The following is a 27,978-nucleotide window of genomic DNA, read 5'->3' as shown; positions in this document are numbered from 1 at the left end:
AAGTTCTGATTATGTGACTTTCAACCTAAAAGCTTTGACCTCTAAAATTCTATGATTTATTCCATGATCTATCTATACAGTTTTTTATTTTTTACCTAAAACAGTAAAATAAAGGCGAGTCTCTTAATTTATGCCTAAATAGTCAATGATATGTTTAAATTGTTTGATTTTTCTCCTTTTTAAATAGGAATTTACTGACTGACAATGGCAGAAAAAATTGTAGAGAAGTTAGAAATTCTAAACCAGCAAGCAAAGATACTCTTGGCCAGAAGAATAAAGGTTTGTAAAATAAAAGCTAATATTTAATTTAAGTATTAAAAGATTGTCATTTCCAATGTGAATGATTATTTTTACTTTTTAGTTAATATGAAGATATAAATTAATTTGTAAAAAACAAATGAGTATATTGAGTCATCTATGCAAGTGGGTACTATAAAGAAATAATTAGATATAAGGTAACTTCTAGATAGGTGCCATATTAGGTTACGATATACTTAAACTGCTTAGGATACTAGGCAGTCAAATAGTAAATGTGACACCTGTTATTCTTACTAATATGTTAAACATGTTAAAAATTATTTACTTGGTGCCTGACCAGTGCGGCTCAGTAGCTAAGCATTGACATATGGACCAGGAGGTCACAGTTCAATTCCCATCAGGACACATGCCCAGGTTGTGGTCTTGATCCCCAGTAAGGGGCATGCAGGAGGCAGCCGATCAATGATTCTCTCTCATCATTGATGTTTCTGTCTCTCTCTCCCCTCTTCCTACCTCTCTGAAATAAATAAAAATGTTTTTAAACAATTATTTACTTGGTTTATTAAAAGGAAGAAAATATTTGGTATTTGGTATAGTTACCAAATTAAAAATAAATAAGATTTATAGAAATTAATCTAAGTAAAAAGGTAAGACTCCTATAAAATTCAATAAATGAAGGGTGATAAAGAACAACAAAGAATAATAAATCCTCACAAAACAGATTTTTAGTAGATATGAACAATTTAATTTGTTTACACAAAAACTTGCAAAATAATACAACAATGTGAATAAATGAGGCATAGATAAGAGCATGCAGGAGAAATCCAGGAAGACACCACAGGGAGGAACTCAAGTGAATAAACATCTTTATGAAGGTGGATTGCCTCTCTTTGCTTTATTAATGACCAAGAATGAGATAACAATATGTAAATCACTTTGGTAATTGCTTTTTTAAAAAAATAAATCTTTATTGTTCAGATAATTACAGTTGTTCCTCTATTTACCCCCCATAGCTCCCCTCCACCCAGTTCCCACCCCACCCTCTACCCTTACCCCCCCCCCCACTGTCCTCATCCATAGGTGTACGATTTTTGTCCAGTCCCTTCCCACACCCCCCTCACCCCTCTCTCCCCCCCCGAGAATTGTCAGTCCACTCCCTTTCTATGCCCCTGATTCTATTATGATCACCAGTTCACTCTGTTCATCAGATTTTTTATTCACTTGATTTTTAGATTCACTTGTTGATAGATATGTTTTGTTGTTCATAATTTTTATCTTTACCTTTTTCTTCTTCTTCTTCTTAAAGAACACCTTTCAGCATTTCATATAATACTGGTTTGGTGGTGATAAACTCCTTTAGCTTTTTCTTATCAGTGAAGTTTTTTTTTCTGACCTTCAATTCTGAATGATAGCTTTGCTGGATAAAGTAATCTTGGTTGTAGGTTCTTGCTATTCATCACTTTGAATATTTCTTGCCACTCCCTTCTGGCCTGCATAGTTTCTGTTGAGAAATCAGCTGACAATCCTATGGGTACTCCCTTGTAAGTAACTGACTTTTTTTCTCTTGCTGCTTTTAAGATTCTCTCTTTGTGTTTTGCCCTTGGCATTTTAATTATGATGTGTCTTGGTGTGTTCCTCTTTGGATTCCTTTTGTTTGGGGTTCTCTGCACTTCCTGGACTTGTAAGTCTATTTCTTTCACCAGGTAGGGGAAGTTTTCTGTCATTATTTCTTCAAATAAGTTTTCAATATCTTGCTCTCTCTCTTCTTCTGGCACCCCTATAATTTGGATGTTGGTACGCTTGAAGTTGCCCCAGCAGCTCCTTACACTATCTTGATATTTTTGGATTCCTTTTGCTTTTTGCTTTTCCGGTTGGGTGTTTTTTACTTCTTCGTATTTCAAATCTTTGACTTGATTCTTGGGATCCTCTTGTCTGCTGTTTGATCTCTGTATATTATTCTTTATTTCAGTCAGTGTATGCTTAATTTCTAGTTGGTCCTTTTCATATCCTGAGGGTCTCACTAAATTTATCGGCAGTTTCTAGAAAATTCTTGAAAAACCTTAAAAGTGTGGTTTTGATCTCTAAATCCAGTAGTTTGCTTTCCTCCATTTCTGTCATTTGTGATCTATTTCTTTGTCTCCACATTTTTTATGCGTCCCTGTGTTGATAGAGTGACTTTGTGTGCTAGGTGTCCTACAGGGCCCAGTGGCTCAGCCTCCCCAATTACCTGAGGTGGACACTCTTGGTGCACCCCTTTGTGGGCTGTGGAGTCTTGTTGTAGTTAAGCCTTGTTGTAGTTAAGCCTTGATTGTTGTAGGTATCACTGGGAGGAATTGACCTCCAGGCCAATTGTCTGTGAGAATCAGCTGTGTCTGCAGTGGGAGAACTTCTGTGCTGAAGACACCCTTCTGGGGCAAGACTTGCTTCAGTGGGGCTTTGGTGCTCACTGAGTCTGCCCCCTGAGTGTGTCCCTTATGGATCTGAGGAGTTGTAATTGGATGGTCCCACTCTGACCACTGGGTACACAGGCTCCTGGATCTCTAAGGAGGTGTTAGTTTAGCCTGTGCCTGAGGCTACCCAGCAGGAGCTATGGAGAGATCTGCAGGTTCCTCTTCCTTGTTTGGGTTTTGGAGGTGCCCAGATGAGGCCCAGCTGTGAAGCAATGCAAGCTGCTGTGGGGCCTTGGGCCTTCTTTTGGATGTTCTGGGTCTTTCTGACCCAGCTGCAGTTTGTTAGTTAATTTTAGATCTCAAAGGGCCAGCCCATTCATATGCAAAGGCCTCTGCCCACAGCTTGGGTGGGGTGGGGTCTCAGGGAATCAACAGGGAGGAGCAAACAGCTATGGCTGCTCCTCAGTCCTGCCCTAAGACGTCCCGGGTCTCAGTGTCCTGGTAATTGCTGCAAGCACTTCTGACAGAAAGCCGCCCTCTAGTTCCGCCCACTACCAGACAGTCCAGTTTCTCACCGTATGAGTCTGGGTCCCCAGAGGCTCGCCCAGAACTGGAGTCAGGGCCGTTGGGAGCTTGTGCCTCCCTCCCGATCACAAAAGACACTGGCCAGCCCATTGCCAGCCCCTTTCCCCGCATGCTCGAGCCTCTGAACCTCTGCACCTCTGCACCTCTGCACTTTACATCCGCACCTCCTCTGAGTCTCAATGTGCTTTTCTCTTTCCTTCTAGTTGTAGAATTTCCACTCAGCCAGCCTTCCTGTGGTTCTGGATGATGTCTGTTTTGTCTTTTAGTTGTATTTTTGAAGTGGTTGTGCGAGGCAGCAATTTCAGGTGTTTACCTATGCCACCATCTTGGTTTCTCCCTAGTAATTGCTTTTTTAATTTTTTAAAACTTTTTTATTTTGAAATAATTATAGACTCACAGGAAGTTGAAGAAACAGTACAAAGAGTCCCATATACCTTTCACCCAGTCACCCCTGTTAGTGACACCTTATACAGTGCTGTATCTTGACTGTGGTGCTGGTTACACACATCTATAATGAGATAAAATTGTACAATGTCAAAACCAGTATGAGTCACAACTGATATTGACAACTCTGGCATATTACTATTAATCAGACTACAGGCTTTATTCAGTTTTCCCCATTTTAACCTGCATTCATTTGGTCATTTGTATGTGTAGCTTTATGCAATATTATCAAAATACAGCATGTTTACATCACCACAAAAGAACTCCTTCGTGTTACTTCTTTGTATTTGTATCCATACCCTCACCCCATTCCCTGTCTCTGTCCCTGACAAGGGCTAATCTGTTCTCTATCTCTACAGTAATGTTGTAATTTTGAGAATGTTGTCTATACCAATAATAGCCTAGGGCCATCACGACCAGACAGATGACCATCACCAGGAAGTGCATGGAGCACCTCTGGGTCCTGCCCCCACATCCCACAGGCTCCTATCACAGCAAGGCTGGCGGCCTGGTAGTGGGGCAAGGCAGGCACGGAGAGCAGGGCCTGGCTGCCAGGCACCATGGCAAGCGAGCGAGCAGGCCCGTAGACAGCAGGGTCGGCCAGCTGCAGCACGCTGACAGTCCCGCCTCTGTGCATGAGCTGCAGAGGAAACACCTTTTCTGACTGCTCATTGGCTAAGCTCCTCATACACCACTCACAGTGTTCTTAGTGACTTGCCTAATAAGAATCCAAGGAGGTGCCCTAGCCAGTTTGGCTCAGTGGATAGAACGTCGGTCTGCGGACTCAAGGGTCCCAGGTTCAATTCCGGTCAAGGGCATGTACCTTGGTTGTGGACACATTCCCAGTAGGGGGTGTGCAGGAGGCAACTAATGGATGTTTCTCTCTCACTGATGTTTCTAACTCTCTATCCCTCTCCCTTCCTCTCTGTAGAAGATCAATAAAATATATTAAAAAAAAAAGAATCCAAGAAGGTGATCTGGGGTTTTTCCACCTCACTCCTGGAGGAAAAAACAAAGGTCCACTGCTAGAGGTGCTAAGAAATGTCATATCCTGCCCTAGCCAGTTTGACTCAGTGCGTAGAGCCTCGGTCTGCTGACCGCAGGGTCTGGGTTCAAATCTGGTCAAGGGCATGTACGTAGGTTGCAGACTCCTCCCTGGCCAGGGCCCAGGTCAGGGCTGATGCAGGAGGCAACCAATCGAAGTGTCCCTCTCACACTGATGTTTTTCTCTGTCTTTCCCTCTCTCTTCCACGCTCTCTAAAAATCAATGGAAAAATATCCTCAGATGAGGAGAGAAGGAAGGAAGGAAGGAAGGAAGGAAGGAAGGAAGGAAGGAAGGAAGGAAGGAAGGAAAGAAGGAAGGAAGGAAGGGGAGGGAGAGAGGGAGAAAGAAAGAAAGAAAGAAAGAAAGAAAGAAAGAAAGAAAGAAAGAAAGAAAGAAAGAAAGGAAGGAAGGAAGGAAGGAAGAAAGGAAGGTCATATCTTATGAAAGAGACATCTTGAAAATGCCTAAAGAAAGCTGTCATTTTTTTGTGGTGAAGGGACTGGAGTTCATGTCAATGAAAACACCTTGGTGGCTGTGGCGGCTGGTAGTGGCAGCAGCGGAGTGATGGGGGCTGTGCCTTCCCCTGATCAGCCCTGTCACCTCATGCAGAGGGAGGCCAGATTGTGTCAGTAGGACATTCCCTGAAGGCTCCTGGATTGGAGAGGGTGCAGGTCAGGCTGAATGACAACCCCCCCCTCCTGTGCACAAATTTTGTGCACCAGGCCTCTGGTATAATCATTCAGTATGTAAACTTTTAAAAAATACATTTTTATTGGTTTCAGAGAGGAAGGTAGAGGGAGAGAGATATAAAAACATCAATGATGAGAGAGAACCATTGATCGGCTGCCTCCTGCACATGCCTATACTGAGGATGGGGCCCATAACCCGGGGCACATGCCCTCATTAGGAATTGAACCATGACCTCCTGGTTCATAGATCGATGCTCAATCACTGAGCTTTGTCAGCCAGGCAGTACGTAAAATTTTGACATTGATTTTTTTAATTAATCATAATGCCCTTGAGGTCCATCTAAGATCTTATACAAATCAATAGCTTTATTATTATAAATAATATATAAATTTTATTGCTGAGTAGTATTCCATTATATGAATATACAGAGTTTCAGTTACTCACCCATTGAAGGACATATGGATTGTGTGCAGGTATTTTGCTTTTAAAAATAAAGCTGCTAAAAAATAAGATAAAATAAAGCTGCTATGAATATTTTTTACAGGTTTTTAAATAAACAAATTTCTTTGGAGTGAATGCCCAAGAGTGATTGCTGGTGAAATCTGTCTCTTAAACTCAACAAGGTCAAGGCCACAAGGTTTGGTTTGAGTTCCCCCTCCCGGTGCCTCAGCCTGGAAACTGCCTCCAAGTTGAAGCTGGGCTATCGTACGGCTTACCTCATTTGTTTCCCTTTTTTTCAGGGATTGTGGCTCTGCTTGTTTTCTAATGCCTGCTTACAGTTGTCTTCCTATATTTTGTCTGTTTTCTAGTAGTTTGAAGCAGAAAGGCAATTCCCATAGTGCTTAATCTAACTTCATTGGCAGAAGCAAAAGTTCTCATATCCTTTGATTTGCTTTAAAATTTTTTTTTATTTCTTTGTTCCTCTGTGCTGTTCTTTGAGAGAATTTTTTATAGAAGATTTTTGGCTCTTAACTCACTCTTTAGCACTCCTTATTCCTCTTCAGTCCATCTATATAAATATTTGAACAAAGTTCTCCTTTGATTGCTTTCTAACTCTAGTACTGGCTCATGCTACTAGACAAATCATGTGATTCATCACATGTGTTATGACAGGAAGAGGAACAGGTTGGAGAAACCAGCCTGCTATGGTTCCAATAACTCTACATATCAATACTGACTTTCCTAAAGATATACGTTGTTCCTAATTTCTGAATTTGGGAATTAGAAGGGAGCCTTCACCGTTATCTAGTCCAGCGGTTCTCAACCTGTGGGTCACGACCCCTTTGGGGGTCGAACGACCCTTTCACAGGGGTCGCCTAAGACCATCAGAAAACACATATATAATTACATATTGTTTTTGTGATTAATCACTATGCTTTAATTATGTTCAATTTGTAACAATGAAAATACATCCTGCAAATCAGATATTTACATTACAATTCATAACAGTAGCAAAATTACAGTTATGAAGTAGCAACGAAAATAATTTTATGGTTGGGGGTCACCACAACATGAGGAACTGTATCAAAGGGTTGCGGCATTAGGAAGGTTGAGAACCACTGATCTAGTCCAACACCCTTATTTCATATATAGGCAAAGAGCAGCTCAGATCACACAGCAACGGCATAAAAAAATTGGTGTACAAGGCCCCCAATTTTCAATCTGTATAATTTTTCCATTTTGACTACACGTAAATTGTGTGTGTGTCTGTGAAGTGAGGTTAATTTTGTCCTTTCCGCACAGGATTTTCCCTATGTGAAGCGCACTCTTTTTTTCACAGTGTTAAAACTTTGTCTTTGTTGCAGAAAAACAGTGTTCAGGGTTACATAAAGAGGAAGGCTTATGTTGCACCCCTCACATTTGATTTCCAGTTGGAATCCAAAGAGGCTATTACTCCTACATCCACATCTATGACAGTATCACAGAGCAGAGAAGACAAGCCACATGTTATTACAAAAACTAAAAGGTAACCATCATAACTACTTCAAACTTTCAACTTGGGGTTTTAAAGTATTACTTTAGATTTGTCTTAGATTATGCAGTCTATACTAATGTCAGCTTTGTCAAACATAGGTGTATTTCATAATGGCTATGAGTTATGACATACTAAATAAGCATTAAAAATAGTTTATAAAATATTCATTATATTATTTCACTATTGCAGATAGTAATTACAATTCTGAATTTTTAAAGAAAGGCCTTTCTTGAGCTATGTCTGCCTACAAATTAACACCAGGATTTTTTTCAAACTTCAACCAATAGAGGCAAAGGAAAGCCCACTTGATTTGAGAAATCAAAACTAGTTCACTGTTGCTAGACTTGAATGGAATATGGGGGAGAGCTGAAGAAGTGAGGCCAAAGAGGTAAGTAGTAGTAAAGGCCAGATCACCAAAGGTCTTATGAGTCTAGGAAACAGCTTTGGTCAAAACCAGTAAGGAGCGACCAAAAGGTTTAAACAGGGCAATGCATAGGCAGATTTGGATCTTAGAAATATCATTAGAAACAGCAAAAGAGGTCATTAAAAATTATGAGGGCTCCTCAGAAAACCTGACCCTTTACTAAATTCATATTAATCTCCAGAAACTGCCTCTCCTGGGAGGCATCCCATCTTGCCATGAGTCCTTTTCTAGTCAAAGCAAAATGATTGCTTAAATAGCAGAGCATAAGGCAGAAAGTTTTTATCTTCACATCGAGAATGATATGCTGGTTACATTGGTTAAATTGTATAGATTTAGTTCCTCCATACCTTGAGCTGCAGCTCCTGGGCTGAAAAGCTATGCTAATTACAACTAAACTAGGAGTCTCCACCAGTGCTCACAAACCCCACTCCAACACCTAGCCAAGGTGTCGAATCTAATCCACACAGCTTTCAGTTTAGCCTCAACTTGATACCATGACTGCCACCTCCTACCAGAGACTGTCTGGTAATGGCATGCTCTCTTTTGATCTCTAGCCTCTTGCTATTCAAAGTGTGGCCTTCCCCGGGGAGGATTGTTTTTGGTGGTGGTGGTGGTGGGGGGGGGGTCGGTAAGAGATCAACCAAAGGACTTGTATGCATGCATATAAGCATAACCAATGGACACAAGACACTGGGGGGTAGGGGAGGCCGGGGGAAGGTCAGGGGGGCGGCAGAAGGAGACATATGTACTACTCTTTGTAATATTTTAAACAATAAAACAAATTTTTTTTAAAAAAAGAGAAAATGGGAGGGAAAGCTTCTGAAATTTGATCGTGCAGACATAAAACTGAGCATAGTTAATAGACAACTGCATAATTTCTATTTTTTTTCTACATGTGCTTTCCTGTCCAGGCATTCTATAATAAAAGTTTGCAATAGTCAAAAAAAAACAACAAAAAAACCCCCCACACACACAACAACAATGAAAAAAATATCCTCAGGTGAGGATTAACAAAGAAATATATAAAATAAAATATCTGGGACCCCCTCCCCCCCATAAAAAGTGTGGCCTTCCATCAAGCAGCATCCATGTCACTTGGGAACTTGTGTGACGTGCAGAATCTCTGACCCCATCCTAGACAGAAGCTGCAGTCAGCAAGATCCTACAAGTGATTCCTATGGACACTGACAACAGAGAAACACTTCCCTTAGCACAGAGGTTCCCAAACATGGAGGGCTCGCTAAAACACAGATTGCTGGGCCCCACTCGCAGAGTTTGTGATTCAGTGGTTTGGGGCCGGGGCCTGATAATTTGCATGTTTAGTAAGTTTCCAGGTATTACTGACGTTGCTGCTCGGGGTGCCACCCTTTGAGTCACTGCTCTAGCTAAGGTCCCACTCTAATCGTGCTGCCTAATACCAACATCTGTTTCATTCTTTTCCTTGGCTTACTGGATATCATAGCAACCCTCAACCTGGCTGTGATCACCCAATTGATGAAACGTGCCCAGGTGTATTTGTAGCTGAGCTTTGCTTTCAGAGTAGTCATTTCCAACACATATATACATTAGTATTCCCTGGGGAGCTTTAAGATAATTGGATTCTACTTTAATCGGTTTGGAGTGCGGCCCAGCCGTTACTATTTTTAAGATTTCCCAGAGATGATTCTTATATAAAGCTAAGATTGAAAACTGTTAAATTCTTAGGGCTTCTTTGTCAGTTACTCCCAGAGACATTTTTCTGTGTTATTATTAGCTTGGGATTTCTACATCTTTCTTGGATAAATGAGACCTGATAAAGGTGACAGCCTTTATCACCTGGAAATACCTTCCTAGGATCACTTTTCTGATAAGCAGAGTTTTATAATCATTCAAAAATATCTCTCAGTCCTTGGCATTTAATTTGGATAGAGTCTTTAATATCCTATCTAATAAAAGAGAAACATATGGTAATTAGCTGTATGACCGCTACCCTTCCCATTGGCTAATCAGGGCGATATGCAAATTAACTGCCAGCCAAGATGGCGGTTAACCACCAACAAAGATGGCGGTTAATTTGCATACATAGCCGCAATGCTGGGAGGCAAAGGGGAAGGACTGAAGAAGAATGATGATCGGCAACCCAGGCAGCAAGCAAGAACTGGGGGGTGGGCAAAGGCCGCCTTCAGCCAGTGATTGCCATCGGAAAGCCAGTTGGGGTTGCCGGCTGGCCTGCATGGAGCGATTGCCATGGCGATTGGAGGGCGGGAGGGCCTGCGCCCACAATCGGAGGGCGGGAGGGCCGAGGCGCAGGCCAGGTGGCAACCCCGGATTCCCGGGGCTCGTGGCTGGCCTGTGGCCCCAAGATCACCATGGTGATCAGAGGGCGGGAGGGCCCGGGAGCAGGCCAGGCGGCAACCCCGACCCCCCAGAAGCCGCCTGCCCGCGCCCGTGTGCGGCAGCAGAAGCCGACAGCCCGAGCCCGTGTGCAGCCTCTGAAGCCGCCTGCCCACAGCATGTGCAGCCACAGAAGCCGCCTGCTCACGCCTGTGTACAGCCACAAAAGCTGCCTGCCGCCGCCTGTGACCTGATCCGGTCCCGGGTTGCAGGCCCGCGCCCGTGTGCTGCTGCAGAAGCCGCCTGCCTGCCTCATCCCACTATGATCCACTGAGTTATGAGGCCAGAGAGCAAGGAGAACTTCCACCCCTGAGTCAAAGTGGGGAGCGGAGGACACGGCCTCCCCTCCTAAAGTCGCCAAAGGACAGGGCCTAACCTAAGCCACATCCTCTGAGACAGCCGGGCAGGCACCACTGACCCTCTCTGCAGGCCGGGCCCCCCTCCCCGTTCCCCTGTCCCTGCACAGCTCCCATAGCTCCCCACTGGCTGAGTCAGGCACAACAGGTTTGCAGCTACAGGGGCAATTTAGCAGCTAATGAAAAATGCGAGAACGAACAAATGAAGCAGCTACTGCAGTGGGGAAAAGACGTTCATCAAATTCGTTGTCTCTGAGAAACTGAGGCAGCCAGCACAGGCCCCTGCACAGGATGAGGCTTCTGCTTCTAAAGAAACGTCCTGGGGTTAGAGGTGAGGGGGTGCTGCCTTTCCCATCTCAGAGCTCTAGGAGGAGTCTGTGCTCACCCTCCTGGTATTCTTAACACCCAGAGACCCCTCCCCAGTCCAGGCAGGAATGTTCCACGCTGAACGCCTCCAGAAAGCAGAGAACAAAGAGGCACTTCTTGACTTCAAGCCTCTAAACCAGTGGTTCTCAACCTTGGCTGCACATTAGAATCACCTGGGAATCTTTCTAAAATCCTGATTTCTGGGCCTGATCCTCTGGAAATTCTGTTTCTTTGTTATGGGGTAGAGCCACAACATTAGTAACAAAGAAACAGAATTTCCGGAGGATGAGGCCCAGAAACCAGGATTTTGAAAAGATTCCCAGGTGATTCTAATGTGCAGCCAAGGTTGAGAGCCACTGCTCTAAACAGACTTGACCACTGCGGGCAAAGACCTGCAGCTGAGAGGGGGCAGGTTCTGGGTGTCGGGGTCCAGAGCGTGGAAGACCTCCTGGGGGAGCAGTGGATCTGGAAGCCTGTGTGCTGGGTCAGAGACACGCCTGCCTCCCACCCTCCCCTGCCCTGCACATAGACGTGCCTGGACTGGGTGAGGAGGAGAAGGAGAACTAGAGGGAAGGAACACTGAGTGTTTGTTGGCAGCCATGTAAAAAGGACTGTGACCTCCCCTCCCACTGAGTCACTCCCTAGGCAGCAGGCGATGGAGGGTCTGAGAGCAGCCACACAGCTTTGTGGCTGTGACCAAGGCACCAAGATGGTGTCCATGCAACAGGGCTGAGGAGGTGTCAGAGGACCTCACCCCAGAAAACCCAATAGCTCTTTGTGTGAGAGAGAGAAGGTGGCAGGGAGGGAGGAAGAGAGCAAATTGGACTCGAGGCCTCAAGGCCCAGATGAGGAGAATATACCAGGGATCAGCATGGACTTGAGCTCTGAGGTGAGGGTCAAGGGCAGCTGGGTGGGGGCCAGCCCAGACAGAAGACTGAGGTCCAGATGTTCTTGACCCCGGCACCTCTGCCTGAGATATAAACTGTCTGACATGGAAGTACAACTCCAGAGAAGGGGGAGGGGAACCTAAGTTAAATAATATTTTGTTTTTGTTTTTTCACTTGGCAGAATGGGGGCTGAAGTTGAATTTAGGTTTGGTTACTAAACAATAAAGAAAGCAACATTTCTTGCATACCCAACTGTGTGGTCTGAGTTTGCTGCTGCCTATAAACCGAGAAAAAGTTGTAAAATGAAGTACTAATCTCTAGGGTTTAGGTCAGACCGAGGAGTAGTGCCACTCAGCCAGAAGCTGGTTCATGGGGAGTGCAGTGATGGTGGCAGGAGCTTCTCTCACCTCCATGGCAGCACTAAGAATGTCCAACTAACAGTTTAGTCCCGACCCTTGGGGGCCTAAGCCTTTAGTCGGACATCCCCTGAGGGCTCCCTGGCTGCCAGAAGGATGTCTGACTGCAAGCTTAAGCCTGATCCCCTGGGGAGTGGGCCTAAGTCGACAGGTGGACATCCCCCAAGGAGTCCTGGACTGCAAATGGGCCCAGGCCGGGCTGAGGGATGCACCCTTCCCCCCCACCCCAGGTGCACAAATTTTGTGCACCGGGCCTCTAGTTTCTCAATAAACACCAAACACACTCTTCTCTGCAACTTTTTATAATTGGACCTTTTACAAAAGAGCCATGCTCTTTTTAACAAAAGTCTCTTTAAAAAACCACCTGTAATGAGGAATTTTAGTAAGAGAGATGAAGTGACTTTTTTCATTACTTAGGCATTCAGTCCTGGATTATCATGTGAGAATGGCAATTTTACCATGTATAAAATAGTAAGAAACAGAGAATAAGTTAGGGGCAAGTAGATAGATTAAGAATATTTTTTTAATATTTTTATTGATTTCAGAGAGGAAGGGAGAAGGAGAGAAAGATAGAAGCATCAATGATGACAGAGAATCATTGATTGGCTGCTGCCTGCATGCCCCCTCCTGATTGAGCCCGCAACCCAGGCATGTGCCCTTTACCAAAATCGAACCCGGTACCCTTCAGTCTGTAAGCCGATGCTCTATTCACTGAGCCAAACCAGCTAGGGCTAGATTAAGAATTTTTTCTTACCATCTATTTCTTGCTCTTAGGGGGAGGTGGGAGCGGATAGGGAGAGGTCAATGGAGGAAAAAGGAGACTTAAATAATACTTTAAACAATAAAGAATTTAAATTTTTTAAAAAGAATTTTTTTTTAGATCAATGGAAGAATCACTTGACCTTTATAGGTGCTGAAGGAATAAAAACTCACTGAAATGAATAGTCAAGGAGAAATCTCAGGGAGACTCACATGAAGGAGGGAGGTGAGGACAATTAGAAGAGATGACTTCTAATTAGGAGTCTTTATAAGAGGAAGCAGAAGAGAACTTTAGAAAGTATGTATCTTGAGGACAAATAATGAAGGGGCAGGGAAAGGAATTTTTAAAAAGCATTTCAGAATCAAAAACTGAGTAGGGAAATTAAAAAATAGAATACAGTTGTACATTGGATTGATAAGATCAAAGAGAGACACAATCTTACAAAAATTTTTAAAAAAGAAATGGAAATCAGATTGAAAATATGGGTAGTAAGGTTTCAGGATAGTCAATATCTAAATATATACCTAATACATAAATCAGGAGAGCAAGAAACAGATGGTAAGAAAAATCAAAGACATATTAGAAAAATATGCCCTTTTTTTTAAAGGCAGACATGAATTTTCAGATCAAAAGGGTTACCAAGTGCTAGGCTTATGGAAAAATTAATACTAAAGGCAGGAAAAAACATTGGTTAATTACAAAGGAAAGGAAATCAAATGAGTTTCATATGTCTCATCTGCATCTCTAAAGCTGGAAAACAGTGAATCATTTTCAGCTTTTGAACAGAATGGCAATCCTGGAATCCTCTGTTTGGATGAATCGTCATGTGTATATGAGAATAGTATTTTTGGACCTGAAAGATTTTAGAATGTCATCTGCCTATGTATTCTTTCTGAGGAACTTACTTGAAGAAGTGTTTTATCCAAAATAAAATGAAATATGAATATGAATAATATAAAGATACAAACTAGGTATCTTTATTATACACAGATGTATCTGAAATTGTTTGTGGTGCCAGATCGAACGCTTGGACTTCCATCTCACAGTGGCTGTCTCATGAAAACATAAAACATTCCAAAGGATTGCCAGTGAAGGAGTTCATAAGAGATTTCCAGTTGGGAAGAGACGGCTTTTAGATTAGCCCCTATGCTTCCATCTGAGCTGTACCCATCCCTTGGGTTTCTTACCTTCATGGGCCAGTGCCACTTCAGTGATCTATCCCAGGACGTGCAGCAGCCTCCCTTTAATTCCAGCACATGCAATGCAAATGCAAGGTCTTCACCTATATTTCCTTTAACTCAACTATAATAGAGTATAATCTCACAGGGAATTTTTAAAAATGTAAGAAAAAAATGGGGGGGGGCATTAAAGGGAAATGAATTTTAAAACATCCAAGTAGTCCAAAATCAATACAACTTACAAAAAATAGATTTATAATTTTATGCTAGTGAATTAACCCACAAAACTTATAATTCCAAGTTTTATTCCTCATATTATACGAAAACCCAGTGCTACAAACATAATTTTTATTTCTAGGCCCTTCTCTCTCTCATTCATTCGTCCTACTGTTGGGAGAAAATTCTTCATAGGTCTCTTGTATTTCTATATATTGTATGAGCAGAGGCACTGGCTGCCTTTGTTTCTGACGGTCGTTTCAAGGATGTTTATGTAGCAAACAGCCTTGGAAAATAGAGATAGTACCGTCTTCTGAGCAAGAGCAGGCATGTTACTGTCCATTATAAAAAATTGGGTTCCCTAAGCTAGGGTTCCATTCCTGTGATATAACCCATTGTGTGTGCAGGTGTCATCTGGCACTCTGCTTGTTGCCCTATTGCTATGAATAACAAATGGTCCTCTGCCTCTGATCCGGGAGTCTCATGTCTTCTGCCAGCATAGATAAAACTTTGACAGGCTAACTTGTTAGTTTGTAAGGAGGGCCAGGTCTCAGACCTTTCACAGTCCTTCACACCTACTTTTAAGGAAGAAACTTGAGGATAGAATGACAAAAACTTTGACCCTCCTTGTAAACAGTGTGGTAAAAATTATTGTGCCTCAGTGAGTAATAAAACAACCTCCTCCAGGTCCCTGTGCATTTAGAAGGACTGCATATACCCATTTTATCTATCCTACAAGTCTATGTGCTTGTAGGGAGCAGGACTTATAATTTAGTTATATCTCAACTAAGTTCATAAAATTAATCCATATAATGTAGTTTAACAAAAGCAAACTACATTAAGAGATTATGTAAACTAGCAAAGAAAGTCATAATCAGTTGAGAACAGAGTTTATCCTCAATCTTATATACCAAATATCTGGCACTTAATTGAATATATTCCCTATAAATCATGTTAAGTATGCATTTATTGAAGGAAAAAGAAAAAGCTGTCATGTACTTCCACCTAACTTTTGGCTTTTCTCCCATAAGCACACTGAATCTTTAAAAGCATTTGGCAAAATTAGTATGTATAACACCTCCCAGAAGAATGTTAATATGACTATAATTTGAGAAATTGAAGACAAAAAGCAAGCCACATAAAGGTACCACATTAGTAATGGGGAAGGGGCTATAACTATGGATATAGAAGAAATTAAAAGTTATAATCAGTACTTTATATAGCTATGCTGCTTTGAAAAATGAATGGGAAATATAAATTAAAAAATAGTCTAAACAAGAAAAAGAAAACATTAGAAATCAATAACTAGAAACTTTTGAGAAAGTAGTCAAAATTTTATGAAAGTACCACTTAAAGCTGGGTCAGAATGCATTTCTTCAAAACTTTAAAGAATTATTTAAATGGCTTCTCAGCATATAGACAGAGATGAAAGCATAATTCCAATTCCTTTTATAAAGCTGTATTTGATCCTCAAGTCTGACCACAGGAATTATAAACCCTTGATGAATCTCACTTATAAAAACAGATTTTTTAAAAATCATAATAATGAGCTAATATGCTAATGGTCGGGACGCCATAACGCATAAAGGACCGATCGCAGGAGGCTGCCTGTGCGTGCGCTGTGGGGCGTTGCTCCAAAGACAGGGCAGAAGTGGGAGGCGCCCAGAGAAGGTGGGACCATCCTGTGCCGGGGAGGGCGGGGGTGAGAGCCCGTAGCACCCCCCTCACCAGTTCTTCGCCACCCACTGCTCACACTCAGAGTGCTCCGCCACCCACCTGCTAGAGGAAGGAGCACAGTGCAGCAGGCGGGAGGCTTCCACGCTCTCCTCCGGTGCCATGAGAGGGCAGAGCCACCTCATTGCTCTGGAGACAGGGTGGAAGTGGGGAGGTGCCAGGAGGAGGTGGGACCAGCCCAAGGTGACTCTAGGGACTGAGAGCAGGGCTTGAAGCTGCCAGAGAAGGCCAGAGGGGTTGGGGGCTGAGCCAGGCGTGCTGGAGCTCTGCATGGCGAGGTTCAGATGTCAAGGCAGGGCGGCGGGTGGGTGGGCGGGGTTACGCGATTTCACGCACTGGGCTCCTAGTCTTACCTAAATAATAGAAAAACATGTAAATTGACTGTCCCTCCACTACGCTCACCAGCTAATCAGAAGAGTATGCAAATTAACCCAACAAAGATGGCGGTTAATTTGCATACGTAGGTGCAAAGCGGCGGTGCCCAGCAAGGACGGAGGGCTCTGGGCCAGAGCAGCGAAGATGGAAGGCTCTGGGCCGGAGCAAAGGCCTGGGTCTCGGGTGCCGGAGGAAAACCAGTGCCGGCAGCCAGGGGAAGGGAAGGCCTATTGCATGAATCTCTTTGTGCAACGGGCCTCTAGTTTATAATAAAATATTAGCTTAAATGTTTCATTTGCCTATTCTTAACTCAAAAACATATAAAATAAAATAGTTTTTTATTTCTTCAATTTCACGGGTCATTTTTTGGTTATTAAAAGTCTATCTCAGCGGTTCTCAACCTGTGGGTCGCGACCCCTTTGGCGGTCGAATGATCCTTTCGCAGGGGTCGCCTAAGACCATCCTGCATATCAGATGTTTACATAACGATGCATAACAGTAGCAACATTGCAGTGATGAAGTAGCAACGAAAATAATTTTATGGTTGGGTCACAACATGGGGAACTGTATTTAAAGGGCCAGAAGGTTGAGAACCACTGGTATATCCAGTTTAGTGTTTTGATCCCACATACTACTCAAGGCTTTCCCTTCTCCCATCAAACCAGAATAATGACTTTGTAAGAGCTGAAATGGAAAAGGGCGATGGCCAGCAATTTTCTTCTTCCTGTCCCGCTACCTGTGAGTGAAAGGTGGGTGTGATCTTCCTCTAGCACACCTTCTCCTCTTCCATCTTCTAATCTCTTTTTTTCTCGGGTACAGGAACAGTGGTGTGCTAGAGTTAGCTCCTACTAATTTTTTAGAGCCGATTGTTGAATTTTCAGGAATTTTGTTAGATGGTTATTAAACAGTTATTATTAAAAATCAAATTATGTAGGAATTCAAAGTCATACTATAAACAAAGACATTATTTAAAACTTATCACTTCCTAATTATTTTATTACATTTTACTATTATCTATAGTCTTGAAATTATTTACATGTATTGTATCCATATGGTAGAACTATTATGTATTATCATGCTACTACACATTTCTTTTCAGTTTCATATTCAACAATGTCCCATTGGTAGCTTGAAATCAACCTTGGATATTTACATCATAAAAATTGACAAATATTACCAATCAAATTTGTATATATTGTATGTCTAGATTTAAGAAAGTTAAGGAGTAAATGTTAATGATGAAGATTAAACTTAAAAGTATGTCTCTTGCCTGTAGCCATTATATTTTAAATAGCAAAAAATAAAATTGAGAAATATTCTTCTAGTATTCAAAAACTATTATCTGTCTCAGCAAAGAAGTAACTACAGTGGGGCCTTAACTTACGCGTTTAATTCGTTCTGAGACCGAGCTCGTTAAGGAGCTCGTTAACTCAAATTACTCTGTCAACTCAATGCAAAAAATCTGCCGAGAGACAGGTGGTATCTCAAAAAACTCGTTAGTCGGGACACTCGTAAGTCAAGGCCCCATTGTATGTCATTGATGAATATATGAAGGTCCAACATATATTTTCATTGTTCACTTTCATATTATTCCTTAATGTAAACGAAAATGTCAACCAACATTAGAAAAAAATGTTATTAAATAATTTCCAGCACCCTCCTATATAGGAGTAAGAGAGGAGGAAGAGGGAAACAACAAACTTTTTTATCTGGCCACTGTTACCATCTTCCCTCTCATTGTTATTTTCTGGCCAACTCTATCATAAAGAACATAGCTGTTGAAATGAGTGAAAGTGATCAAAAGGTACAAATTTCCAGTTATAAGGTAAATGTCCTAGAGATGTAATATATAGCGTGGTGACTATAGTTAACAAACCTCTAGTGAGATTTGCTGACAGAGTGGGAATGAGGAATGAGAGAAAGAAATCAAAGATGACTAGAGTTTTTGGCCTAAGCCTCTGATTGGATGGAGATGAGGAAGCCAGGATGAGGAACAGATGGGGAAGAAGGTATAAGCAAAAATTTGGTTTAAAATATGTGAAGTTTGAGATGGCTATAATACATCTAAATGCAGAAGTCATGTAGTAGTTGCATATATAAATCTGGAGTTCATACAAGAGGCAGGGGTGGGCAAACTTTTTGACTCGAGGGCCACAATGGGTTCTTAAACTGGACCGGAGGGCCGGAACAAAAGCATGGATGGAGTGTTTGTGTGAACTAATATAAATTCAAAGTAAACATCATTACATAAAAGGGTACGGTCTTTTTTTTCAATAGTTTTATTCATTTCAAACGGGCCGGATCCGGCCCGCGGGCCGTAGTTTGCCCACGGCTGGTTTAGGGTCTAATCTGTACATGGGAACATCAGCATAACTGTATAGGTAATATTTAAAGGTGTGGGACTGGGTAATACCAACTACAGATGAGTGTCTGAGATCTGAGGACTGAATCATGGGTTACAAGCATTTAGAGGTCAGAAATATCATGAATTATATACCATTAACTTTCTTACACACAGATTGGGGTTGAGGGGGGGTGGGGCGTTGGAGGATGAGGCCCGGAGAGGCAAGTGGCCACAGGCATTCCAGTCATTCTGCCACTCGTTCTATTTGCATATTACCCTTTTAATATATAGAATAAATGCTGTGATCTGGTATCTGAACTGATCCTAACTCCATGTTTCATCACATTGACTCATATGGCAATGTCCCCAGTATCTTCATTTAACACTTTCCAGCATATTTTTCTAAAAGAGTTAACCAGCTCCTGAACAATAGCTTCCTGAACTGACCTCAATTTTATGGCAACAGCAGTTTCCTGTCTCTTCTTACCTTGAGTGAATATCACTAGTTTTTTCAGCTCCTGCTTATTAGTCCCATTCTTTTACACTTTCTACTGTAATATATTAACACAAAAACATCCAGATCTATATAACTGGGACATCACCACAGTTCTCTAAATTTATTTTTTAGATTAGCCTTATACATTTTCTGATTATTTTAGTTACATTAATTTCATTTTCCAGGTATGTCTCTTTCAAAAATGAGCCTGAACCCAGAAAGAGTGATTTTGAGAAGTTATTACATGCTGCACCAACAAATACAAAAAATCAAGAAAACAAGTCAATGGGTAATGCTTTGTGTAATGTATTTATTTCTCCTTTGATATATAAATGCATGTTTTTATTATACACTTTAGTATTTGTATCTTAAAGATTTTTGATAATTTGATCTCTGTTGAAAGCATTTGCTCAAAAGTTATCTACACTAATAAAAGACAAACATGCAAATTGACCATACCTTTGCTATGCCTTAAGCCACGCCCACCAGCCAATCAGAGTGACTATATGCAAATTAACCCAACCAAGATGGCGGCTGGCAGCCACGGAGCTGGAGCAAGCAGGAGGCTTGGTTGCCCCAATGATGGAGGAAGCCAAGCTTCCCCGCCTGCCACGGTGGCTCTGAGCTCCACTCAAAGCAACAAAGTTTCAATTATAGAAGGTAAATAAACCCCAGATACCTGCTTTCAGCGGGCCGTGGCCACGGAGCTGGAGCAAGCAGGAAGCCAAGCTTCCCTGCCACAGCCGGCTCTGAGCTCCACTAAAAGCAACAGTTTCAATTAAAGAAGGCAAATAAATCCCAGAATAAAAAATAAAAATTAAAAAAAAGGAGAGACTGGGAGCTTCCGTCGCCGAAGGAGCTTGGAAAGGCCCTCAGCTCCTCACCCAGACTGGCCAGGCACCCCAGTGGGGACCACCCCCACCCTAAAGGGGGTGTGCTCAGCCTGCAAACAGCCATCGGCCCCTCACCAAGGATGGCCCGGCACCCCAGTAGGGACCCCCACCCTGAAGGGCGTGTGACCAGCTGCAAACAGCCATCAGCCCCTCACCCAGGCTGACCAGGCACCCAAGGGGGGACCCCCACCCTGAAGGGGGTGTGATCAGCCTGCAAACACCCATCAGGCCCTCACCCAGGTTGGCCAGGCACCCCAGCGGAACCCCCACCCTGATACGGGACACCCTTCAGGACAAACCAGCTGGCCCCTACCCGTGCACCAGGCCTCTATCCTATAGTATAAAAGGGTAATATACAAACTGACCTTAACAGCAGAACGACTGGGAATCACTGGTCACTATGACACACACTGACCACCGGGGGAAGACGCTCAATGCAGGAGCTGCCCCCTGGTAGTCAGTGCACTCCCACAGGGGCGCTCTGCTCAGCCACAAGCCAGGCTGAAGGCTGCCAGTACAGTGGTGGTGGAGGGAGCCTCTCCTGCCTTCTCAGCAGTGCTAAGGATGTCTGACTGCAGCTTAGGCCTGCTCCCCGCTGGCAAGTGGACATCCCCCAAGGGCTCCTGGGCTGCCAGAGGGGTGTCTGATTGCCAGCTTAGGCCCAATCCCCCAGGGAGCAGGCCTAAGCCAGTAGGTGGTCATCCCCTGAGGAGTCCCAGACTGTGAGAGGGCACAGGCCTGGCTGAGGAACCACCACCCCCCCCTCCCCCCCGAGTGCACAAATTTTTGTGCACTGGGCCTCTAGTGGATTATAACTGCAGTGTGAAAATGTTTAGTGAGCTATAAAGAAGAATTTCCTAAGAGAAAGAGATGTTAAATATCTGAATGGGTAATTTATATAATTAAGAAGATATTTTTATGTTTATTTTTCTAGAAAGAAAAATTCTGAATTTCTTTTCAGTTCATCATAATGGCCTTTACCATTCATATTTCTACTGACATTTCTGCACATGGTTATTTATGTATTATCTAAGAAAATGGAAGCTTTCTCTGTACCTCTCCTCTTTCTTAGCTCTTACCAGAATTGCTTTTAAAATCCCTTTATGGACTTACTGACTTTTTCTAGCATGCACATCAAAACTCTTTCAGCTTCTACCCACTTCCAAAGCCACTTGCATATTCTTACGTATTTGTTACAGCAGCATCCCATTTCTCGGTACCAATTTCTCTCTGAGTTCAGGCTACTATAACAACCTGCTATAGCGTGAGTGGCTTAAACAACAAATATTTATTTCTCCCAGTTCTGGAGGCTGGAAGTCTGAGATTGGGGTGCTAGTATGGTCAGGTTCTGGGGAAGGTCCTTTCCCTTGTTTGCAGACAGCCACCTTTCTTTTTGTGCCGGCTCTCTCTTAGGCATTAATCCCATCATGGGGGCCCCACCCTCATTACTTCATCTAAACCCAATTACCTCCCAAAGGCTCACTTCCAAATATCACATTGAGGATCAGAGCTTCAACATATAAATTTTGGGTGGCACAAAAACATTCAGTACAAAGCAGTTACCCTATCTAAATTATACCTCCATGTATATTATCACTCACCAACATCTGTTTATTTCTTTCACAGCATATATCTCAATTTATAATTATTCACTTCTTTGTCTCTTGTTTATTTTCTGTATTACTCACTAAAATGTATGCATCATTGGGCAGGAATTACCATTCTAGAGTCTAGTACCAGTGCCTGGCATATTGTAGGTGCCCAACAAATAGCCATTGATTGAATGACTACCACACACTGTATTTGTTTGTTACATCTATTTTTTATCTCATTTAAGTCTCACAGCATCCATATTAAAATAAGGACTATCATTTCCACTTAACAGGTGAGGACTCAGAGGGATTAAATAACTTTCCTTAGGCTACATAACTCACATACAAGAAAAGTAGGTTTTGGTCCCAGGCTATCTAAATGCAAATTCTGTATGCTTTACCCTACATTATGCCTAGTTCAAGACAGTCCATTAAATGATAATCCACATTAATAAAACTCATAATTTGAAATGGGGTTATCGTATTATAGTAATTAATCGAAAGTTATATTCTGTTGTCCAGCTGGTGTGGTTCAGTGGTTGAGTCTCAACTTATGAACCAAGAGGTCACAGTTCGATTCCCAGTCAGGGGATGTGCCCGGGCTGCAGGCTCAATAGAGGCATGCAGGAGGCAGACAATCAATGATTCTCTCTCATCATTAATGTTTCTATTTCTCTCTCCCTCTACTTTCCTCTCCAAAATCAATAAAAATATATTTTAAAAAAAGTTATATTCTGTAAATAGAAATTCACTTCTAAAGCACATTATTCTAGAATATATTTAGCTCTAAAAATGTGAAAGCAATTCTATGTAAGCAAACAAGATTATCAAACTACATTTCTAAAAATTTTACTATATCTAGAGAAAATAGTTTATTGAGTTAAATTAAAAGTAGTCTAATAGTGTAGAAATATCATTTATGTTTGTATTTGTTCCTTTAGAACTACCAGAAGAAAATCGAAAATCAAGATATGATAGATCTTTTCTTTTTCTTAAGGATACAGATGAGGTAGGTTTAATTTGTATGCTTATAATTACTTAATCGCAATTCAAATTAACCCAAATAATTTTGTATATATTTCTACCAGTCCCAAATTCAAATAGGTTTTAGGATTCAAAAGCATAAGATTTTATGTGTGATATTATGGAAAACTTTATATTTGGAGATAATAGAGGAAATAATATATTATTTGTTGGATAATCAGTACAATATAAATTATTAAATATGATAAGGACTAGCAGTTCCCATAAAGTTGGTTAAGACAGGGCATCATAATTTATACATGCATAACTTAAACATTTAATTTTAAATATGAAAATATATATGTATTTGTTAATCTTTTGATGTGTGCCAAGACCATTTTTGAGCATGCGATGGTTATTTAGATTATATAATTAAAATAATTACTACTATAACAGGTTTTCTTCTCAAGTCAATTTCCATAATTTTTCTTTATGTTAAAGTTTCTCTGTTTGACTTTCATATCTGTAGTCCATTTCTCTCACAACTCTCCTTAACTATTCAAACTTGTCTTTTATACTCAATAAGGAGTAAATGTCCCCTGTTCTAAACATGCTGTTTTCTTGACCTTCTTATGAATACTCTGGGCTTCTTCTGAAATATCCTCATCTCTAAATCCTAGTATTAAGTTCTTCCTCATTGATGAAATATTTTTTGTCAGTTTAGCCCTCACTGATATTCCTCTTTTCTAAACTCCTCCTCATTTATTGATTAGTTTGGTTCTTAGTGATATTACTCTACTACATTATTTACTAATGTTTCATGTATGCTAATCACATCTATCCAATAAGAATGTGGAGCTCACGCTGGCCAGTGTGGCTCAGTCTGCTGGGCATACACGAAAAGGTGGTGGGTTCAATTCCAGTTGGGGCACATATCCAGGTTTTGGGTTCAATCCCTGGTCAGGGTGCATTCCGGAAGCAACTGATCAATGTTTCTCTCTCTCTCTTTCTCCCTCCCTCTCTATAAAAATCTATTTTAAATTAAAAAAAAAAAAAAAGGAATGTGAGTTCCTGGTGGCCTAGATTTTTATCATATGCTTATTTTTATCATATATTATCCAGAACTACATATATTCTGTGCCTAGTGTGAAAAACAATTGTGGGTGCTAAAAACATATTTGGTTTGTTGATGAAGATTCATAAATTATACAGTTTATATTTACATATGCACATGTATGTTTTGGATATCGAGCTATGTGTATTTAAGTAAAAAAATATGGAGCCAATCTGAGACTCTAATTTAGGAAAATCCAGATAATTTGTTCCAGTTTCTCCCCCTTTACTCAGGGCTATTTTGCTGTATTGACTCTGTGTATGAGAAAGTAAAGCCTCTGTTTAAATTGAGAAGGCTATTTGTTTCTCAGTATTTGAACTTTAGACTTTCCCTACACTTGGCTAAATAAGTTTTATATGGATTTAAAGGCTAGGTTTTAAAGACAGAGAAAGTAAAAATTAGTAAAATTGTGAACATGGGCAAGTTTTTAAATTTCTGTACATTGGTTTCCTTACCTATAAATGGCAATAACACCCATCTCATGGGGTTTTTTTTGAGAATTAAATAAACATATTTTAAAGTATTTAAAGAACTAGACAACTATTAGTTATAATTAGATATTCCAAAGGTGAATAAGCAAGTATAAATTATCAATATACACATGGAAAGAAACTATTTCTAAAACAGTTTTCCTTTTTTGTTTTCTGAATTTTAGGTAGACTATGCTAAGCCCTTACAGTATCTATTTTCACCACATAAACAAGAATATACAAGAACATTGGGTTCTACAATCTCTTCTCCTAAGCCCAGCATTCAATCTAATGCTTATAAGAAGGAAAAAGTTGCTACTTTATTTAAAGGTATACACATTGTGTGTTTATATTGAAATAACTGAAAATTAACTGCACCTAACTTTTAGGCATAAGCATTAAGAAAATCTTTAACCACCCTTGTCAGTGTGGCTCAGTTGGTCTCACTATCTCCCATCCCCTTTCTATAAAATGATCAATGACTGTGTCCTTGGGTGAGGATTTTCTTTTTAATTTAAAAAATTAAGAAAATCTGCCCAACCAATGTGGCTCAGTGGTTGAGCGTCGACCTATGAACCAGGAGGTCATGGTTGATTCCTGGTCAGGGTTGTAAACTCAATCCCCAGTAGGGGGCATGCAGGAGGCAACCAATCAATGATTCTCTCCCATCATTGATGTCTCTATCCCTCTCCCCCTTTCCCTTCCTCTCTCTGAAATCAATTATTTATGTGTGTGTGTATGTGTGTGTGTATGTATATGTATATATATATATATATTAGAGGCCCAGTGCATGAAATTTGTGCACTTGGGGGTGGGGGTTGTCCATCAGCCCGGCCTGCACCCTCTCACAGTCTGGGAGCCCCACAAATGATCGCCCCAAAGAGGTAGGCCCTGCCACCAGCCGGGTAGCCTGGGCCTCCCTCTTTGTGGCACGCATGGAGCCCCCCGATTGATGGACTGCCCCACAGGCTATGGCCTGGGCCTCCCTCTGCAGGGCAATCATGGAGCGATGGCCAGGTCCCCAACCAATCACATCACACCCGCCTTGGCTGGCCTAGTGCCAGTGAGTGCCATAGCGTGGTCATCTATGATTGTTCTGCTATTCAGCCATTTGGTCAGTTTGCATATTACCCTTTTATGATTATAGACTAGAGGCCCGGTGCACAAAAATTGTGCCCTCGGGAGCGTCCCTCAGCCCGGCCTGTGCCCTCTCACAGTCTGGGACCCCTTGGGGGATGACCATCTGCTGGCTTAGGCCCGCTCCCTGGGGGGGATTGGGCCTAAGCTGGCAATCAGACATCCCTCTGGCAGCCCAGGAGCCCTCGGGGGATGTCCACTTGCCAGCAGGGAGCAGGCCTAAGCTGCAGTCAGACATCCTTAGCGCTGCTGAGGAGGCGAGAGAGGCTCCCACCACCACCGCTGTACCGACAGCCATCAGCCTGGCTTGTGGTTGAGCAGAGCTCCCCCTGTGGGAGCGCACTGACCACCAGGGGGCAGCTCCTGCATTGAGCGTCTCCCCCCTGGTGGTCAGTGTGTGTCATAGTGACCAGTCATTCCCAGTCATTCTGCTGTTAGAGTCAATTTGCATATTACCCTTTTATTATATAGGAGTGCCTGGCCAGACTGGGTGAGGGGCTGATGGCTGTTTGCAGGCTGGCAACAGCCTCTTCAGGGTGGGGGTCCTGCTGGGGTGCCTGGCCAGACTGGGTGAGGGGATGAGGGCTGTTTGCAGGCTGGCCACAGCCCCTTCATTTTGGGGGGGCCCTACTGGGGTTCCTTGCCATCCTTGGTGAGGGGCTGAGGGCCATTTGCAGGCTGGCCACAGCCTCTTCAGGGTGGGGGGTCCTGCTGGGGTGGCTGGCCAGTCTGGGTGAGGGGCTGAGGGCTGTTTGCAGGTTGGCTAAGCCCCCCAGCGGGGACCCTCACTCCATGAGGGTGTGGCCATCCTGGGTGAGGGGCTGATGGATGTTTGCAGGCTGGCCACAGCCCCCAGCCACCCAAGCTCCCGGTGGAGGCCAGCTGGAAGCAGATATCTGGGATTTATTTATCTTCTATAATTGAAACTTTGTTGCCATGAGTGGAGGCCACAGCTGGCTCAGGGCAGGCGGGAAGCTTGGCTTCCTCCATCGCCCAGGCCACCAAGCCTCCTGCTTGCTCAAGCTTCATGGCTGCTGGCTGCCATCTTGGTTGGGTTAATTTGCATATAGTCACTCTGATTGGCTGGTGTGCGTGGCTTGGGGCATGGCGAAGGTACTGTCAATTAGCATCTTTGTCTTTTATTAGATTAGATATATATCCTATATAATAAAAGAGAAACATGTAAATTAACCATCCTTCCACTATGCTCAAGCCATGCCCACAAGCCACGCACACCAGCAAATCAGGAGTGTTATGCAAATTAACCCAACTAAGATGGCAGTAGCCATGGAGCTGGAGCGAGCAAGAGGCTTGGGCTGACCCTGGCAATGGAGGAAGCCAAGCTTCCCTCCTGCCCTGGCTGGCCCTGGACTACGCTCAAGGCTACAAAGTTTCAGTTATACAAGATAAATAAATCCCAGAAAAAAGAAGGAAAATAAGGAGAAGCTGGGAGCTTGGGTCACCGGGGGGCGTGGCCAGCCTGAAAACGGCCCTCAGCCCCTCACCCAGGCTAGCCAGGCACCCCAACGGGACCTCCAACCTGATCCAGGACACCCTTAAGGGCAAACCAGCTGGCCCCCACCTGTGCACCAGGCCTCTATCCTATAAAATAAAAGGGTAATATGCAAATTGACCCTAACACCAGAACAACTGGGAATGACTGGTCACTATGACACACATTGACCACCAGAGGGCAGATGCTCAATGCAGGAGCTGCCCCCTGGTGGTCAGTGCACTCCCACAGGGGAAGCTCTGCTCAGCCACAAGCCAGGCTGACGGCTGCCTGTACAGCAGTGATGGTGGGAGCCTCTCTCGCCTCCTCAGCAGCACTAAGGATGTCTGACTGCAGCTAGGCCTACTCCCCGCTGGCAAGTGGACATCCCCCGAGGGCTCCCGGGCTGCTAGAGGGATGTCTGACTGCCAGCTTAGGCCCAGTCCCCCAGGAAGCGGGCCTAAGCCAGCAGGTGGACATCCCCTGAGGGGTCCCAGACTGTGAGAGGGCACAGGACAGGCTGAGGGACCCCCTCCCCCCTCAGTGCACAAATTTTTGTGCACTGGGCCTCTAGTGTGTGTGTGTGTGTGTGTGTGTGTGTGTGTGTGTATAAATTTATATATATATAAAATTTTCTTTTTAATCCTCACCCGAGGATATTTTTTCCATTGATTTCGAGAGAAACATCAACACATCAACGTGAGAGAGACACATTGATTGGCATCCCCCTAATGGGATGGGGAACCTGCAACCAACGTAAATGTCCTTGACTGGGAATCGAACCCAAGACCCTTTGGTCTATGGGCCAGTGCTCTAACCTCTGAACTAAACCAGCCAGGGCAATAAAAACATATTTAAAAATAAGTGAATAAAATAAAAGGGGACATCTGTAATACTTTCAACAGTAAAGATAAATTTTTGAAAAAGAAGTTTTTACTGAGTAACTACTACAGATAAGGCACTATACCTGGTGTTTTTCTGTACGTTATTTTATATTGTAAGATA

The 27,978-nt window shown here is 42.7% G+C and overlaps 1 protein-coding gene across 1 annotated transcript in view; it reads left to right on the top strand.

Moving 5' to 3' along the window:
* Nucleotides 1-204: 204 nt before the first annotated feature.
* Nucleotides 205-27,978, top strand: part of CUNH1orf141 (chromosome unknown C1orf141 homolog) — a 33,188-nt gene continuing 5,414 nt past the window's right edge. Inside the window, exons 1-5 of the mRNA XM_036348452.1 lie at nucleotides 205-279; nucleotides 7,218-7,378; nucleotides 19,498-19,601; nucleotides 22,739-22,806; nucleotides 24,530-24,674. Coding sequence (XP_036204345.1) covers nucleotides 205-279; nucleotides 7,218-7,378; nucleotides 19,498-19,601; nucleotides 22,739-22,806; nucleotides 24,530-24,674 — 553 coding nt within the window. The remainder of the gene's footprint in view (nucleotides 280-7,217; nucleotides 7,379-19,497; nucleotides 19,602-22,738; nucleotides 22,807-24,529; nucleotides 24,675-27,978) is intronic.

The sequence above is a fragment of the Myotis myotis genome, unplaced genomic scaffold (assembly GCF_014108235.1).
Source record: "Myotis myotis isolate mMyoMyo1 unplaced genomic scaffold, mMyoMyo1.p scaffold_m19_p_2, whole genome shotgun sequence".
Classification (NCBI taxonomy): Eukaryota; Metazoa; Chordata; class Mammalia; order Chiroptera; family Vespertilionidae; genus Myotis; species Myotis myotis.
This window is presented reverse-complemented; position numbering and strand designations above follow the sequence as displayed.